This window comes from Lepidochelys olivacea (genome assembly GCF_965140295.1).
Source record: "Lepidochelys olivacea isolate rLepOli2 genome assembly, chromosome: 4".
In the NCBI taxonomy this organism is placed as follows: Eukaryota; Metazoa; Chordata; order Testudines; family Cheloniidae; genus Lepidochelys; species Lepidochelys olivacea.
Genome location: NC_140414.1, coordinates 37,523,501 through 37,540,860, shown reverse-complemented (window position 1 = coordinate 37,540,860; position 17,360 = coordinate 37,523,501). Strand labels below are relative to the sequence as shown.

At 40.0% G+C, this 17,360-nt stretch overlaps 1 protein-coding gene across 2 annotated transcripts in view; it reads left to right on the top strand.

Annotated features, from left to right (window-relative positions):
* The first annotated feature begins 2,763 nt into the window (after positions 1-2,763).
* Positions 2,764-17,360, top strand: part of DKK2 (dickkopf WNT signaling pathway inhibitor 2) — a 62,941-nt gene continuing 48,344 nt past the window's right edge. Inside the window, exons 1-2 of one of the 2 annotated variants that reach the window (XM_084627404.1) lie at positions 2,764-2,916; positions 8,414-8,622. In XM_084627404.1, coding sequence (XP_084483530.1) covers positions 2,868-2,916; positions 8,414-8,622 — 258 coding nt within the window. In that variant the 5' untranslated portion in view covers positions 2,764-2,867. Of the gene's footprint in view, positions 2,917-8,214; positions 8,623-17,360 lie in introns of those variants that run through there. The other variant, XM_084627403.1, reaches the window with a different exon arrangement.

The window sequence follows — 17,360 nt, the reverse complement described above, 5'->3', positions numbered from 1 at the left end:
GGGAGTTAATCTTTAATTCCAAGACTGTCATGTGACTAACTCTCCAGGAATATGTCCAACCAAAATTGGCAACTCTACTCTGAAGGGCAGTCCTGTAATAGGTCTCCAGACACCTATTATGTACAGGCAGAAACATAGGCACTTTTACAGCAACGCTTTAGCTGTAACGTTAGGTGACAGCCAAGCGGGGGTTTTGTGAATTGCAGTGGTATCTGTGATTTAGGTGCCTGTGTCCTGTCTCTGGATCTGAGCCCCAGTTCTATAAACACTGAGGGCCCAATTCAAAGCTTACTGAAGATGGTGGGAGTTTTTCCATTGACTTCAGTGGACTTTGGATCAGACCCTTCATGCTAGTCTGCCATGAGTGTTTCTATTGGCGTTAATATAGAAAGTGAAAGTGCGCAGCTATGTTCAAGTATAAAATGTTCCTAGGCAGCAAAGGTACTAAGGCAGCAGGGGCATTTGGAAGTCAGTTTATTTTCCTTCCTTTTTGGTATCCAAGTATTACCTCTTACTTAACACTCTTCAGTGAGTCCAAACAAAACTGGGAACGGCTTAATGACCATGATTGTCTTTTTCAGTAAGAAATTAAACTGCTGAGTTGGCCCTAGTGGGAGTGCTAAGGGAGGCACTGGCTATATCTGGGCTGCGAGAGCTGTTGCATGGAGTGGTGGAAATTCAGTGCAGCTGGAGAATCTAAAAAAAAAGCACAAACAATACACCTTTATTTTATATAATGTCTTTCATATAATCTGTATCCCACAATGCTTTACACAGAATTAAAAGCAGATTAGAACAGGTAATTTTGTTTGTTTAAGGGAAATAAAAACCTAGGACCGGAAACTGAACTCAAGCTGGTATAAATCAGGAATAGCTCAATTGAAGTCAGTTGAGTTATGGTGTAACTAGTGTAAAATGTGTGAGATTAGAATCTGGCCTGTAATATTTTTCACATATAGGTTGTTACCTTAGCCAGTCAAATGCTCTTTGAGATCCTTTCACTCAAAAAGTTTGCAACATCCTTGAAAGAGCTATTTTCCACTTTTGAACTAATATATATCAGAAAAGACTACATCAGCTGTCAAAATATGGACCAAATATTAATACCTGTAACTAAGCAAAATGAGTGTTTAAAAACTTTTCCTTTTTGTCATTGAGTAAAATGATTTCCAGGATTTTTTTTAAAAATTTTCCTTCCTTCTTTCCAATTTTCCTTCTGCCAGTCTAACTTTTTCAGAACATCCTCATCTCTTAGTTTCAGAGTGACAAAAGGAAAAATGAAAAGGAAAGACATGGAAAAAGTGGACAAACAAATTGGCCATAATTAATGCATTCTGTGACACAAAGAGGAAGAAGGAGGGGGGAATTCAAAATTATGAAAAACTAACATTTTAAAATACATATAGTTGAAAATTCATTTCTTTGAAGTTTTGGGGAAAAAATCATAAAACTGGACTCTTTTTTTCAAGTTTCTAGGTTTTAAAAAAAGCCCATTTGTTGGTAGGGGAAAAATGTGTTGAATGAAAAATACACGACCAGCTGTAATTAAAGAAAACACCCTGATATATTTCTAGAACAAGTCTAAAGTATTTATTTTTTTATGTGCAACAGTATGTTTAAAAACCTTCATACAACTAAAATGGTTTCCTAGTACCCAGAGAATGAGAGGCTCAGTGAAAGTTGCAAACGTTAATGTCCAGAGACAAACTTGAGGGATAAATCCATCAAGGAGATACCTTCATACTTCTTTAGAAATAAGAGAGCTTTAGTTAATCACATTTCAACTTCTGAAGCTGTCCTCTTCCCGAAGGGGAAAATGGAAGCTTACTTTCCCCTCACTACTGTTTTATTTTTGTTTGCTTGTTTTTTGTTTTAAGGTTTGCTGACTGAATCGAAAAGCAAAACGTGTGTTTCGGGTCAGCCCAAAACAAAGTGTGTTTGCTTTCTTGGTGAAACAAGAACATTCATGGGGCAAGAGAAAGTGAGAATGACTCCATAGCCTGATCCATTAGGGAACTCTAAATTTTCTGTGGAAAATAGAAATGGTGAAAAAAATTATTTGAAAATCCAATTTACTGTCAAAAATAGCTTTGGAAAAATTTTGACCAGCCCTATTGTTACCTCTCAGCCTAACTTGCATCTTGCTGGGATTCACTATTTGAGTTTTCAGCTGTTTCTGTGTAGAGCAATGTTCTTAGTATTATAGGTGGCACTAGCAGTCTATACTTAATGTTCTCCCAACACTTTCCATTGTGAAACCCTATTTCAGTTGCTTATAAGTTTGCCAGACTTGTCCCATTTGGGCAGAAATTTTCCGTGACCTGTTTGCTGCATGCTGATTTAGTTTTTTGTGTGGAGGAGTGTAAGATAAATCAGTTCAACTGTTTAGAAAATACATTGTTTTCTGCATGTTTTTAAAACAAAAAGTACAACTGTTTAATTGAGAAGCTTTAGCACCTCCATGCTTTGAGCAGGGACTTGACAGGGGTATGTGGGAAGTGGCATGTCAGAAGGGTTCCTTTTGCTGTCCCTGTGAAAATTTCCTCAAATTTGGTCAAGGTATAAGCTTTTGAAAAATCTGTTTGCACATGCTCAGTAGAGATCTTAGTTTGGCTTGTAAATTATCTGAAGATTCCATTCATATTGAGCGTGCCCCATCTTCTGACTAGACTGTATATGTACCATCCCCAGAGAGCAAGTGAGCATGCTCTAGCCTCTGTGTGCAGGGGCTGAACAGAGCTTTCCCTGCAGTTGTTCCTCCTGTCTGCTGTAGCAAGATTCTGGAACTCTGCAGGAAGATTGCAGCCTCCCCACCCCCTGCTGCACTGCTGCAGCAACCAGCTGTACTGAATGCAGTGGAGGAAGGAATGAAGTGGCGAGATCAATGCAGGAGCCAGAGGATGAGGGAGACAGCAGGTGAGGGGGCAGGAGACTGTATGTGGGGTGGATATAAGCAGAGGAGGCTGGAGATGGTAAATAAGTGCAGATGGTGAGTGAAACAGGAGTTGGTGCGCTTGGAGAGGGGAGGGAGAAAGGACCTAGGAGCAGAGAGGGGGACAGGAGCTCTGGGAAGGGTGGGGTAGGAGCAAAAGATGCACCCTGAGCAAGTGGAGAAATCCTTAGCCCTCCTGCACTTATAGTGAAACCCAGAACTTGCATCTTCAGTCCTCAAGGAGAAAATCAAATGTCAAGGAGACAATGCAGACCTTTTCTCCAAATCCTGCAAGGCAATCCTCACTCCAAAGAATCTCATGTAAGAAACATATCATAAAATAGGTTCTAGCCTTTTGGACTGCTGGATTCTCAGTTGGTTTCCCCCATCCTCTGAGCAATGCTTATTCTAGGTCACATTTATTTCTGATTCATCCCTTCACTGAACTCCACCAAATACATCCTATTACCATTCTACTATCTATTGTATCACCTTTGGACCCCCACATTTTTCTCTCTCCTTTGAACCTATACCCAGGGGCATAGAAGCTACTGGGAATTTTGTCCCGTGGTTTGTGTTCAGGCTATGTACATGATATATGCTTCTTTTTTTTTTTAATTTAAGGACAAATCATCAGATTTAGAGTGCAATCCAGCTAGGTGCTCAGTGCCTCCTCTGAGATGTTCAGCACCCTCAATGGCCACTGATTTCAGTGAGAGCTGTTGTTGCTTGGAACAGGTCATTAGATTGTAGCTTTTATTTTCATGGACTCTCTCTGTATTTCTCTCTCTCAGCCACTGTTTTATAATCCCATAAGAAGCAATATCCCAAACAGACTTGCTCATCATTGATTTGTCTATTTCTGTTGATATTTACTTCAAATAAATGGAAAACATAAATATTAGTGAGTGCTAATATGGGGTTTGATCCTGCCGCCCTAGCTCAGCCAAAAAATCAGGTTGAAGTCAGTGGGAATGTTTCCTAATTGAGGACAACAGAACCAGATCCACAGTCCCAATAAATTCTTGTAGGGCCTCATTCTCTTCCCTCTGAAGTTAGTAGGCAAACTCACATGTACTTCAATGGGAGAAGGTTCTGACTCTTATTGAGTGCTTGCAGTGTGTTCCTAGTTATACAAAGCATAGAGGAGACACTGTCTGTCCCTAAAGGTACTTATGAAATAATTAAACTGTCAATGAAGGATCACATTTTCCATCCCACATAGCTGTCTAGTATAATCACCCACAGCTTTCTGATCAATAAGCCAAAAATCTGGTCGAAGTTGTGCCATCAATTTAAGTAAGGGGGGAGAAGGTTTGTTTAACTAAGCAGAGTACTAAACTGATCTTGTATACCATGGGGGAGTGATAACTGAGATGGGAAGCAGAGCCTGCAAAACCTTGCCACTTTATCCTTCTGCTCCTTTATCACAAGCCAATGAGCGCTGCACACTGAGGCTAAGGGAAGGCTGCTTTGTGAAATCCACTGTGAAGACTGGAAAGAGACGTGATTTCCATGGTAGTAGTTCTCTGTAATACCTCAGCTCCTGGTTTGAGAACTCTTCTGACTACAGGAAAGAAACGCAGGACGTCTCTCACTGCAGCGATAAACCAGTGAGCTGCGTGTCTGTCCATCTCAGTACGATTTATGTTTGAATTTGGTGGCTGGTGTGCCTGTGTGTGTGCCTCCAGGGGTATCAGAGCTGATCGGGTGTTTCTACCTGGCAGTGTGGTAGGGATCTTTCTGCGTGCAGTCTGTTCAGATCTCACTTCACTAGTTTTCTGTGAAGCTCAAGTGATTTGAAATTATTACGGAGAAGGATCTTTTCAACACATTAAATTGCCACCGAGTTCCCAGTCAGACTGGTGGTGGTATAAGTGAAAGGCTCATCCATATGTGAACTGATGAGAGGTAGCCTTTTGCTTTTGTCCTGATAGATGATTGCCCTTGCTTTCTCTCACAGGTTTCCGATGAACCAGATCACATGGGGGAAAGGTGTGTGAACAAAAGCGGGTGGGTGGGGGAGATTATTTTCTCCTTCCTAAGGAAATTTCAAAGCACTTTCCTGTAGAAATGCCTTCCATGATTATACACAGATGCAAATGCAAAAACCATCCTTCATTTCCTAACCTGATCCTGGCTCCACAAAGGGGCAAAAGACAAATGCTGTTAGCAAGAAAAACTGTCAGATTGTCAATGAAGTTTCATTTCACATTCATTCCCTCTCTGCTCAAAGGCTAGCATAGGAAAAATGTGAAACTTATAAACCTTTGTACTGACCATAATAAAGTCAATTTCATCTTTAAAACAAGGACTTATCTGACCCTGAAATCAGACTCTAAACTACTCAACACAATTTATTTTAGGACCCTATGGATTTAAGATCCAAGCTCTATAGTTGATCTGCCACTTCTGAGAAATGAAACTAATTTTAAATCCATCCATACTAAAAATGAGCACTGAAGCTGATAACCTCCTTGGATAAGAAAAAAGAGATTTTTAAAGAATTCCTCCATGTAAAATTGGGTTTTAAAAAAAAAAAATATCAAAGGCTTGAGTTGAACTTTTTATAGGTTCACTTCCCCGTTACCAGGAGCTCCTTCTAGATTACCACAAAGCCTAAAATTGGGACACGTTGACAGAAACAGTCCTCTGTGTTCTTTTAAAAGACTGTAAAAGGCAATGTTTCATATGAGGTCATTGCTGGAGACACAGCTCCTTATCTCCTTAAAAAGGATCTAGCCAGGCAAGAGAGCTCACAGAATCTAGCTTCGCAGCCAGGCAAGAGAGCTCACAGAATCAGAAGAATAAAGGATGCTGGTTCAAGGGGCTTTCGTCTCTCTGCCCTCCCTCCTCCATGCATGCCTTAGTGATTTCCTCTCACACAACTGCTGATTTAACAGGGAAAAGGGAAATGAAGTTTAATTTATTCCTCCCCATTACCCATGTAAAGGGCTATAATAAGTAGAAGTGATTGATTCTATTTCAGATGAGTAGCCCTGTGGAAGGAAAAGAACCCGTGAAGACCCAGTTACTGAACTCCTCACCTCCCAAAATGTTGTTGCTTACACTTACATGTGTAAATAAGCAACTTATAAGAAAAACTGTTCTCTCCCCTCCTGTCACTCACTATACATACATACAACACTCACTAAGGAATCAAGGGTTTGTAACTAGTCTGCAGCAGTACAGACACTGATCCAGGGTGAGCCTTTTGCAGTGAGTCCCTTGCAGTTAATAGGTAAAAGCCAGATCTAGACAGATCCTGCCAGATCTTGCTGATTTTTGCACCCAAGTCCCCAGTTCCATTGCCTGTCTCCAGTTGTTTGCAGTGCTGAGATGTGCCATGCACCTTTTTTTAGCACACTGGTAGCAGTTGGATGGGTTCTTAGGTGGTGGGATTTGGAGAAGCGGCATGCCAAAATTACTGGAATCCACATCCCAGATCCAGAAGTTTGTGGCACTGCAGTACCAAGATGTGCTGTATTCAGGACTTTTTTTTTGGTATACTGATAGTAGTTGGATGTGTTCTTTATTTGGATAATGGAATTTAGAGGCTTGGGCACAAAAATTGGTGGGATATAGAAGGATTCATGTCCTGGATCTGTGTTTTTGTGGAGCTACAGTGCCAAGATGTCTCATTGTGGAATTTTTCTGCACACTACTAATGATTGGACATTTTTTATTTAGACAGTGGAATTTTGGGGGCCTGGGTATAAACATTGGCAGGATCTAGCAGAATGCACTATTTTCTGGCAGGATCCAACTTTTACTCTCATCCTAGATAATTAAAGCTACGATTTATTTATTTATTTTATGTAAATTTCACAGCAGAGGTGGGTGGAGGAAGTCACAGAATGGTCACCCAGTGACCCTCCTAGAGCTCTTGAGGGAGCCTCTCCCACCAGCCTGACCCTGCTGGAGCCCTAGCCCATCTTCCCTACAGCTCCTTATCAGCAAGAACAAGACCTCAAGTAACTGGTCCATCCTGTATCCCAGACCTGGCTGGTCCCTGGTGCTAAGAGGAGCTACTTCTGCAGTTCCAGCTGCTGGCAGTTGAGTTCTGCTGCACAGTGCAGAGCAGGACATGGCCAGCATGTTACACACAGTAGGACCTGGGTGCGGGCTAGCTGGCTGGACCACGCTGCAGTATATATATATATATATATATATATATAATTTTTTTTCTTGTCCAGGTTTTTATAAGTGGGGCACATGGCCCCTTGCCCCCTCATCTCTGTCTCAAGTGCCTATGGAGCTAGGCCCAAACCTGCAGGAGGGAGCCACCACTGCAGCACAAACTCATCATGGACTTCATTGAAATTCCTGATTTATTCTGAACACCATACCTTGGTGCCAACATCTGAGCCTTACAGATAGTCCAGTAAAAAGGGATATGTGTCCTCGAGTATGCTGATCCCTGAAACACTGTGTGTATGTACATGTGTTCAGGAGGTGTGCTGGTCACTCAGGGGGATACAGACAGACACAGCCCCTGTGTTCCTAAAGACAGGGGATACTTCCATCTCCCAGCCAAAATGGGAAGAAAGATCTGCTGTTGGTAAGGTGGGTGCAAGGGGGGAATGAGAAGAGTCAGTTTCACTCTTTGTCACTCTGAACTGGGGGCGGAGGAAAGAGAAATCCATTGTGGAAAGCTATAAAAAGTAAAGGGGGCAGTGGGAGACGAGAGCAAAGTGAGAGACTGTCAGAGAACAGTGAGTGTGTAGAGATCTGTGCTAAGGAGTTTGTCAGTGAGTTTGTCTAGATGTCTGTCTGTTTCTGCCTGTGTGATCCTTACTCCAGGTCTTCAGTCCCCAGGATTCGCCTTGTCTGCCGGATGCCTGGAGCCCCTCACCCCAGCACCAGCTCGTCTGTAGGAGGAGAACGTGTCCTTTTCACAAACACTGGCTACAGAGACTGAGGCAAAAGAAAGAAAGAAGAAGGGAGGGGAATAAAAAGGAGGGAGAGAGAAACAAAACTAATCCCAGCCCTTGACAGTGCTGCTTGGATTGGATCTGGTTTGAGTTTTCTCCCTGCTGACTTGTGTAGCAAGAGAGGAGGAGTGGGGGGAAATAAGTAACTGACTCTTCGTCTGAAGTTTGAGCAAACCTGCAGGGTGACTCCACTGGTGGGAAGCTTTCCTGGGTGCAATTGCCTCAGTTTATTGCTCCCAGTCACTAAAAAAATTTCCTGAACTTCTCAAGAATCTGGAGAAAAAAGCCGTCACTTCACTTGATCTGAATGTTGCTCATTTCTTTTAGACTGTACTTTTTTTAGGGGATTCTTTTTCCTGTCTCTCCCAGGACAGCAGTTTCCTGAGCGTGTGGCATTGAAATCTATTGAGTTGTTTTGTTAACAAACTTTGGGAGAATTTTTTTTTCTTTTTATCCCTCTGCTGTTTTTTAAATCCCTTTTTTGGTGGGGAGGGGGAGATGATGCTGCTGATATGGAATAAGTGCTCCTGCTGTCTCCTCTTACTAGCTGTGATCCTGATGGTGGAGAGCTCCCAGCTAGACAGCTCCAGCTCCAAGGTGAACTCGATCAAGTCCACCCTGATGGGGGAGGCTCCAACACAGGCAACCAACAGATCTGCAGGCATCCACCAGGGACTGACACTTGGGAGCAGTAAGAAGGGCAAAATCCAAGGGCAGATGGGAAAACCTCCAAAGCACCATCATCGGCAAGGAGAGGTAGGACACAGTTCATATACACATCTCTTTTTCTCTCCCTAATGTGTAAATGATGATTTTTTATGTGATCTCTCTCCCTCCCTACTTCACATAGGTCTAAAATTCAACTTTATTATATTTAAAAAAGTCAGATTTGTAGTTCCTCTCTTCTTGACAGAGCTTTCCTTCCAAAATGAAATGAATTCACTTCTCCAAGACTCTCAAAGACAACACTGTTTTTAGAGGAGTAGATGTAAGGGGGATTGATATGGTTTTAAACCTTAAGAAAAATAAAGTATCAAAAATTGACTGAGGGAGTCAGTAATCTTAAACGATTGCCTTGTGCACTTCTCTGCTGGATTTGCTCATAAAGATGGCTGGAAATAAAACCATTATTAATAATAATATTAATAATGATAATAAAATGATTTAATGAATAAAGGATGTAGCTGCTTGCTATTTATTTTAGTTAGTCAAGTTTGAACAGAAGTCAAATTAGAGCTCAAAGTGAAAACGATGTTGCTAGTGATAAAATGAAACCCTTCATAAAAATCACAAGTAGGAGACTGAGCAGGAGAAATCCTCTTGTGTGAAAGTGTACTAATGAGGGTCAGAAGGCTTGCTAGTCTAATATTTTAGCAAAATTCTTGCGCATAGTTTTGTGCTGAGAGTGAAGTAGGAAAAGATTTGCATATTTCACTCTGGGACACCCAACAATGTTTGCAGATGTTTTCTTTGGTCATGGCCATGCTAGGCTGGGGTCAGAATGACAGCCCTCAGGATGGGGAGGGCAAAGTTGAGCTGAAATAAAAAGGAGTTACAGTTAAAGTAGGAAGGGAACCTGATTTGGCTGTGAACAACAACTCCTTCCTCCCCCTGCTTTGGAGATTATATATATATATATATACACACACACACATCTGACTGAAACATTTCTGCATTCATGTTTCCTGGAAGGCAAATGATAAAGTAGCGTTTTAAGTCATCAGCCCTCTATCATCTCTTAGGTCTCCACTTGAATGGCACATTATAGTGATTGTATAAATGACATAGCTAGAACATGCATTATTCTGCTTTGGAAAATATTGGTTTTCATACAATCAGACACTAGTAGCACCTCCAGATACAGCTGCTTTTCATAAGCAACAGACAGTGTTGCGGCAAGGGAGCTGCCAACATTCAGGCACTCAGTATGTTTCCTTTCCAGTGCTGAAGGGTCCCTGTCCTGTTCACATCTTTCTTTAAAGCAAGAAAGAAGCTGCAAATTCAAGTGATTCATTGAATTCATTGAATTATTTCACTGCAGCTTCCTAATAACTGGATGTAGCTATTTTGTTCTGAGTGCATGCAAAACTAGCAATATGTGATTAGGGTTTTATTTTAAGCTAATTATATGATTTTTGAATCTCTGTAGCTTCTCTTCTCAGACCCCACAATTGTTTTATAATTCACACAGAATTCCTTACCTCTGAGCAAAAGTTTAATAGCAGGTGCTGTAGCAAAGTCTCATATTACTAAGATTATTGCATTCTTTTACTACTTTTACATTTACTAGGAAACAATGGAGTATGGCTTATAACTCGCCATTGACAAAATAAAGGAGCAATGTACATTTTTATTCATTCGCCTTGCTTTCTTCACTGTGTTTAATCACAAAGTCAAATTTTGCCACCCATGCTTGCACCCCATAATATCTTGCTCTCTGAGCAGTCCCTTAATTTCTGTGCTGCTGCTCCCACAGTAATGTACTATACAACAAGAGTATGGAAGACAGAATCTGGCTATTTGGTATTAACATGGCCATCCTTATTCAGGATAAGATGTCTTTAGCGCTAAAGACATGATGTTGATACAATTCACTTAATCCCAGTGAAGTCAGTGGAACTACTCAGGAGTAAGATTTACAGGAGTGGGCCCTTATTTGCTAATTTGAACTATTCATTAATTTATAATGGCTCTCACTCACTAGCACGAATTAATGATGCTCTACTGCAAAGCACACTGAGACATCTATATATAATTATAAATGTCCTTAGTGGGAAAGAAGATGCCACTTAGTTTACAGATCCTGTTTTCATATAATTTGCACTACAAATATCACTTCAGCCAAAATCCTGCTCAGTTTACTAGTGTGAATAGTGTCAATATTTAATGGATTACATGGCTGAGAAAGGCAAACAAGATTTAGCTCAAGGAGCCCCATTCCTGCACTCTTTACTCAGGAAAAACTCCCATTAGAATCAATGGCTGTTTATCCTGAGCAGGGAATACAGGATTGGCTCCTGTTGAGAGGGTAATGTATTCATTATATTCTCATTAATGAAGCTTCATCTTCATTTGTGGCTACATTGTTAGGTGTGGGGTTGGATAGCCATGAAAATAGCTGAGATTTACAACCAATAATTCTTAGACATTATTTTTCTCTCATTCTTTAAGATAATTAACACAACACTTCAGTAAAAAAAAAACAACAAATCTTGTCATGATCATTTTTTGTTGACATGTATGGTTTCAGAGTTGGTAAGCTGCTGAATTTCTAAACAGTGGTATCGTATATCACAAACCAATTAAGACATTTTAATAATTTTCATAAAATAGAGCTTTATTAAATTAGTACTCTTCCTTGATTTGTTTAGACAATCGGACATTGTAGTGGGAACTTGATATGTATGTTAAAAGAGCATCGCTTCCTACATCTTTCTCGTTGATGTTTTTTCCATAGCGGGATTGTTAGTCTGATAAAAATAGCAGTACCTTTTAATACCAAAGAAATAAAATGTTGAGACTTCTATTTTACGTAGAAATAGAAAATGGCTTTCCTAATAATTAGGGCATAAAGTGGGGAAAAAAAACTAATAAAATTTACCTTCAGAGCTAAACTGAAGTCAACAGAACTCTTCCAGCTAAGAATTTGGTTCATGCTGAACAAGAGAACGATAGCCAACAATTAGTTGTTTGTGGGTGGGTATGTGGTTTTGTGTTAGACCAGTATGCTGTTGGTGCATTTCTTACATTTATTTACATCCTATGATGATCTGCGACATCAAGATTACGGTTGACTCTAATTTAGTCAATTAAAGAAATGGATATTAATTCATGATTTCTCTGGAATATTGATATGTTTTCTCTAGCAATTGACACTTCATAATGCTTTCATTTTGAAAGGGATGATCTTGCACATCCTTCTCAGGCAAAGCTCCTATTGAAGTCCATGGGAATATTTGTATGAGTAAAGCAAGCAGAATCTGGTCTCGGATTACATTTACGCAGCAACTAAATACCTACAGCTGGCCTGGGTTCGCTGACTTGGGCTCGCAGGGCTTCGGCTGCGGGGTTGTAAAATTGCGGTATAGATGTTCGGGCTCGGCTAGATCTCTTGCTCTGGACCCCAGGAACGAGGAGGATCCCAGAGCCTGGGCTCCAGCCTGAGACAGCAATTTTTATCCTGCACAGCAAAGCCCTGAGAGCCCACGTCAGCTGACCCAGGCCAGTCCTGGGTATGCCTCAGGTCTTTTACTCCAGCGTAGACATACGCATACAGGGGCAATCAGGAGGAATACGATTTTGAATACTACTTGAACACAAGTATGCCTATACAATAAGCATTATTTCTTTAAAAATAGCCATAACATAATTTAGCAGTTTTTCAATAGCCAAGAGCAAGTATTCATAGAATTGCTAAATTATTTGGATTTTGGCTGTCCCTTCATCCCTGTCACTCCTTCTCATTTTATGGTTGTTTATCCACTTCTACAAAAATGTAAAATGTACTAGCAGTCACACTAGGGAAAATATATACACCTATGGGGCCATACACGCCTCCATTTACTCAGTAAGGGCCTGATTCTGTGTTACTGACTCACATAAGTAATCCCACAAGGAAAGGTGGCAGAATCAGGCCCCAGGTTAGTTGTTGCTCCATGAGGCTCAGTGAAATCAATGGACTCTTTTCCTGAGCAGGAATAGTGTAAGAATGTGCTATTCTAAGAGGGCCTTGACATGCCATCACCTCCTCTCACTTTTCTTTTTAATTTTGATTTAGATGTGTGAATTCTAGGAACAGCTACTATTTTGGCCTCTTGAGAGAGTGATTATGGATTTAGAATCTTTAAAAACAAAACAAAGAAACCATTTAAGGTTAATGAAAAATGCCAGATTAGCAGTACTGCCTATTGAATTTCTAGCCACGTATCATGCGTAGTTTACACAGTGGCCGGGCAAGCCTTCCTTTGTCCCCCACTGTTCTAAAATTATCACTTCTATGGGCAAAATTCTTACTCCTGGTTGAAAGTAATGAAGATTCCCTTGAATTCAGTGAGACTATTTGTATGCTGCCTCCATACCTCACTTCACCACAATTTGCATTTACCCCTCTGTTTTTTGGAGACTCTCCACTCTCTGTGCTTCAGCCTTGCTGAGTACTACCCACTACTGTAGGTAAAGGTCCTTCCCGTCTTCTGACTCTATCCTCTCTGCTGTGCTCTATCCACCTACTAGCTCCAACTACTTTCCTTTATTAATGCATGGGTCTTAGTAGCCCCGCCCCAACTTTTCCCTAACCCCAGCTACAGGTCCCTCCTTCCTTCCTACTTCTACCGAGTCCAGTCACTTCCCCCACTGCAGATGGCCAAAAGAGCAGATGCTGAGAAGCTGAACTGGATTGCCGTTCTTCAATGGACCTAACCTTTTGTGGTGGTGGTGGGAGTTGTTGAGGGAGTGGGCAATAGCTCTGAGCTGGGGAAGAGAAAAGAACCAAGGGGTTAAGAGGTTAGAGGAAAGAGCAAGTGAGAAACTGAGAGGGTAAAAAAGGCTAGTTAAGGGAGAAACAGGCGAGGAAAGTGGAGAAGAGGTTGAAACCAAGCAAACCTTTGAGTTCAGATGGTGGGTTTTTTGTGTGTGTTTTGACTATATAAGCATTATGTGAGCTGAATCAAAATGGCAGAGCTTTGCATACCTCTAATATTCACCAGCTCATTTACATACTAGTGTTTCCCAACTGGACATAATTACCAGCATTAACACTGTGACATCCTAGAAAATGCTAAGATGAGATTTTTTTTTTAGTAGCAGGCAAGTAAAACAGCATGAGATTCAGTAATTGACCACAGTATCCTAAGAACACAGCAATAAAAGGTACCAAACACACCAAAAATGTAACCACAGTCTCTTGAATTGCTAACAAGCAAGACAGCACCAATTATTTAACCACAGGATCAAGAATAATTTAACTACAGTACCCAGAACTATATCCAGCCACAATAATTTTATGTAAGTAACCAGAATTGCTAGCATCTATAAAGGCCACCAAAAAAATTATTATTTGCCCTCCTCTTTAGCTGTCTGGAATCTGGACACTTAGATTGTTAGCAATCTTGTTAAGTGGCTGAGGAAACTTTCTTTCTTTTCCTGTTAGAGAACTGGGCGGGAATTATTTCCTTTCAGTGTCTCACTTTGAGTCCACTTTAATGTTTTTTCTTAACATCTTACTATTTTATGGGAGTTCTTCTCTAAATTATTTATATTACAATTTATGACTGTTCATATAACAGTAGCATCTAGAGGCCTTCAGCTGAAATTGGAGTGCCACTGTGCTAGAAGCTGTATAAACACATCTCAAAGGCTATCCCTATCCTGAAGATCTAACAGTCTCAGTAGACTACACAGACAAATGGTGGAGAAAGCATTTGATAACATTTTTTCCCTCTGAAAATGGTTTTTTAGCATCTACCTGAGCTCAGTTAAGCTGAAGCTTTGTATGTGCAAATGATGTACAGTTTTAATTTTAGATAAAACTAAGCATTTGTGTCTGGCCGTATGCTACATCTCTATCATATTCTGTTAGTTGATTAAGCATTCTGGGTCTTATTACTGACTGCCTTACAACTACGCATCCCAGGACATATAGTACAGTAGGTATTTAATTCTGCCCAAAAGGGGCCCCTTGAAACCAGTTCCTGAGTTTGTTTTTTCATGTGTCCCTTTATTATTTTAAGCTTTGCCACATCAAGAATTAAGGTTTTATCCAAAAGATTTTTTTTTTAAAGGCAGAGGCCTGGCCTCCTCTGTGTGGACATTAAAGATCTCTGGCCAGATCCCAGGGCACTCTTTATAAGTAGGCTTTGCCCTGGTGACCTTCACCAAACTTTCCTGATCCCACAGTAAGTGTACCATTTGGTTGATGCTTTACATGCCTAATACTGTGCTTCATGTCCATGGCAGAAGTGTCAGATGTGTAGAGATTGTAAATTGTCTAAGGATCCTTAAGCATGAAAGGAACTATCGAAGAAAGTAAAGTCCTGTGTACATTTAAACTGTTAATCCTAAAGCCTCATGGGGTCCTTTGAAAATTCTTTAAGGGCTAGATTGTGCCTTTGGCACCCTTCAATTGAAGCTAGCTTCACTGAGCTGTGACTCCAGTGACATGGAAAGCCCCACACAGCAGCCAAAGTCCTTAGGAGAAAAACTTTCATAATTTTGTTCCAGGTGATGTTTTGTCTGCAAAATTTGCCTTTAACTTTTACAGTGAAAACATGAAGTTTCATGTCTTCACTGCAGATCCATCCTTGATCAAAAATTGGCTTAATTTTCCTCAATGACACCTGCTTTGAACGAAATTTTATTAGGTCTGTAGATTGCAATTTACTTACACGATTAACTCAAAAAAATGAACTGCAATTTAAAAAAATTAATTGTGATTAATTGCACAGTTAAACAATGGAATACCAATTGAAATGTATTACATATTTTTGGATATTCTACATTTTCAAATATGTTGATGGCTATTACAACACAGAATACAAAGTGTACAGTGCTTACTTTATATTTATCACTTTTACAGTGCAAATATTTGTAATAAAAAGAAATAGTATTTTTCAATTCCCCTCATACAAGTACTGTAGTGCAATCTCGTCATCGTGAAAGTATAACTTACAAACGTAGATTTTTGTTGTTACATAACTGCACTCAAAAACAACACAGTGTAAAACTTTAGCGCCTATAAGTCCAGTCAGTCCTACTTCTTGTTCAGCTAATTGCTAAAACAAACAAGTTTGTTTACATTTACAGGAGATACTGCTGACTGCTTCTTATTTACAATGTCACCTGAAAGTGAGAACAGGCTCACACGGCACTTTTGTAGCCAGCATTGCAAGGTATTTACATGTCAGATGCTAAACATTCATATGCTAAACATTCATATGTCCCTTCATGCTTTGGCCACTATTCCAGAGGACATGCTTCCACGCTGATGATGCTTGTTAAAAAAAAAAATAGTGTTAATTACATTTGTGACTGAAGTCTTTGGGGGCGAATTGTAGTCTCCTGTTCGTTTTTTTTTACCCACATTCTGCCATATACTTCATGTTATAGCAGTCTTGGATGATGACCCAGCACACTTTTTAAGAACACTTTCATAGCAGATTTAACAAAATGCAAAGAAGGTACCAATGTGAGATTTCTAAGGATAGATACAGCACTTGACCCAAGGCTTAAGAATCTGAAGTGCCTTCCAAAATCTGAGAGGGACGAGGTGTGGAGAATGCTTTCAGATGTCTTAAAAGAGCAACACTCCGATATGGAAACTACAGAACCTGAACTACCAGAAAAGAAAATCAACCTTCTGCTGGTGGCATCTGATTCAGATGATGGAAATGAACGTGTCAGGCTGCTCTGCTTTGGATCGTTCTCAAGCAGAACCCATCATCGGCATGGACACCATGTCTTCTGGAGTGGTGGTTGAAGCATGAAGGGACATATGAATCTTTAATGATCAGGCACGTAAATATCTTGCGATGCCAGCTACAACAGTGACTTGTGAACACCTGTTCTCACTTTCAGGTGACATTGTAAACAAGACGTGGGCAGCATTATTTCCTGCAAATTGTAACCGAACTTGTTTGTCTGAGCGATTTGGCTGAAGTAGGACTGAGTGGACTTGTAGGTTCTAAAGTTTTACATAGTTTTATTTTTAATACAGGTTTTTTGTACATAATTCTACATTTGTAAGTTCAACTTTGTTTTTTACAGTGCAAATATTTGTAATAAATATAAAGTGAGCACCTTACATTTTATATTCTGTGTTGTAATTGAAATTACTTCATTTGAAAATGTAGAAAGCATCCAAAATATTTAAATAAATGGTATTCTATTGTTTAACCGTGCAATTAATCAGAATTTTTTTTAATCACTTGACAGCCCTAAATGTTCTCTCTTTGCTGCAAATAAAGATCCACTTTCCCTCAAAATTTCATGAAAACAGAGCCGTTTTCAAAATGAAACTTGAAAACAATGACATTTCAGGTTTTCAGCTTCACAGTGAAAATTCCACACAGCTCTAGAACTAGCTACAAAAATTCATGTTACAAATACACAATGTGTCCTTACATTCTACCTTGGGGAAGGAGACATAAATGGACATATACAATTATACCAAATGGCCGAAGTACAAATCAACAGTGATTTCATAGTTATGGTTCTCACAATAATCATTGTTCTTGTGGCAAGCCCCATACCCATCTATGATTTATTAGTTCCTTTAGGCAAATAGACACAGAAGTCATTGATTCTGAAATAAGCATATCTAAAATCATGAATGAAAATAAAAAGCTTCCTCATTTAACAACTGCTTTGGACTTCCTATGAGTAAAGACTGGAGGAAAGGAAGATAACATTGTTTAAGCCCTTTGTCAAGAAATCACTTAAGCACTTGCTTCAGTCCCATGGGATTTGCCTTCACTCTTTGATATGATAGTGTTCATATG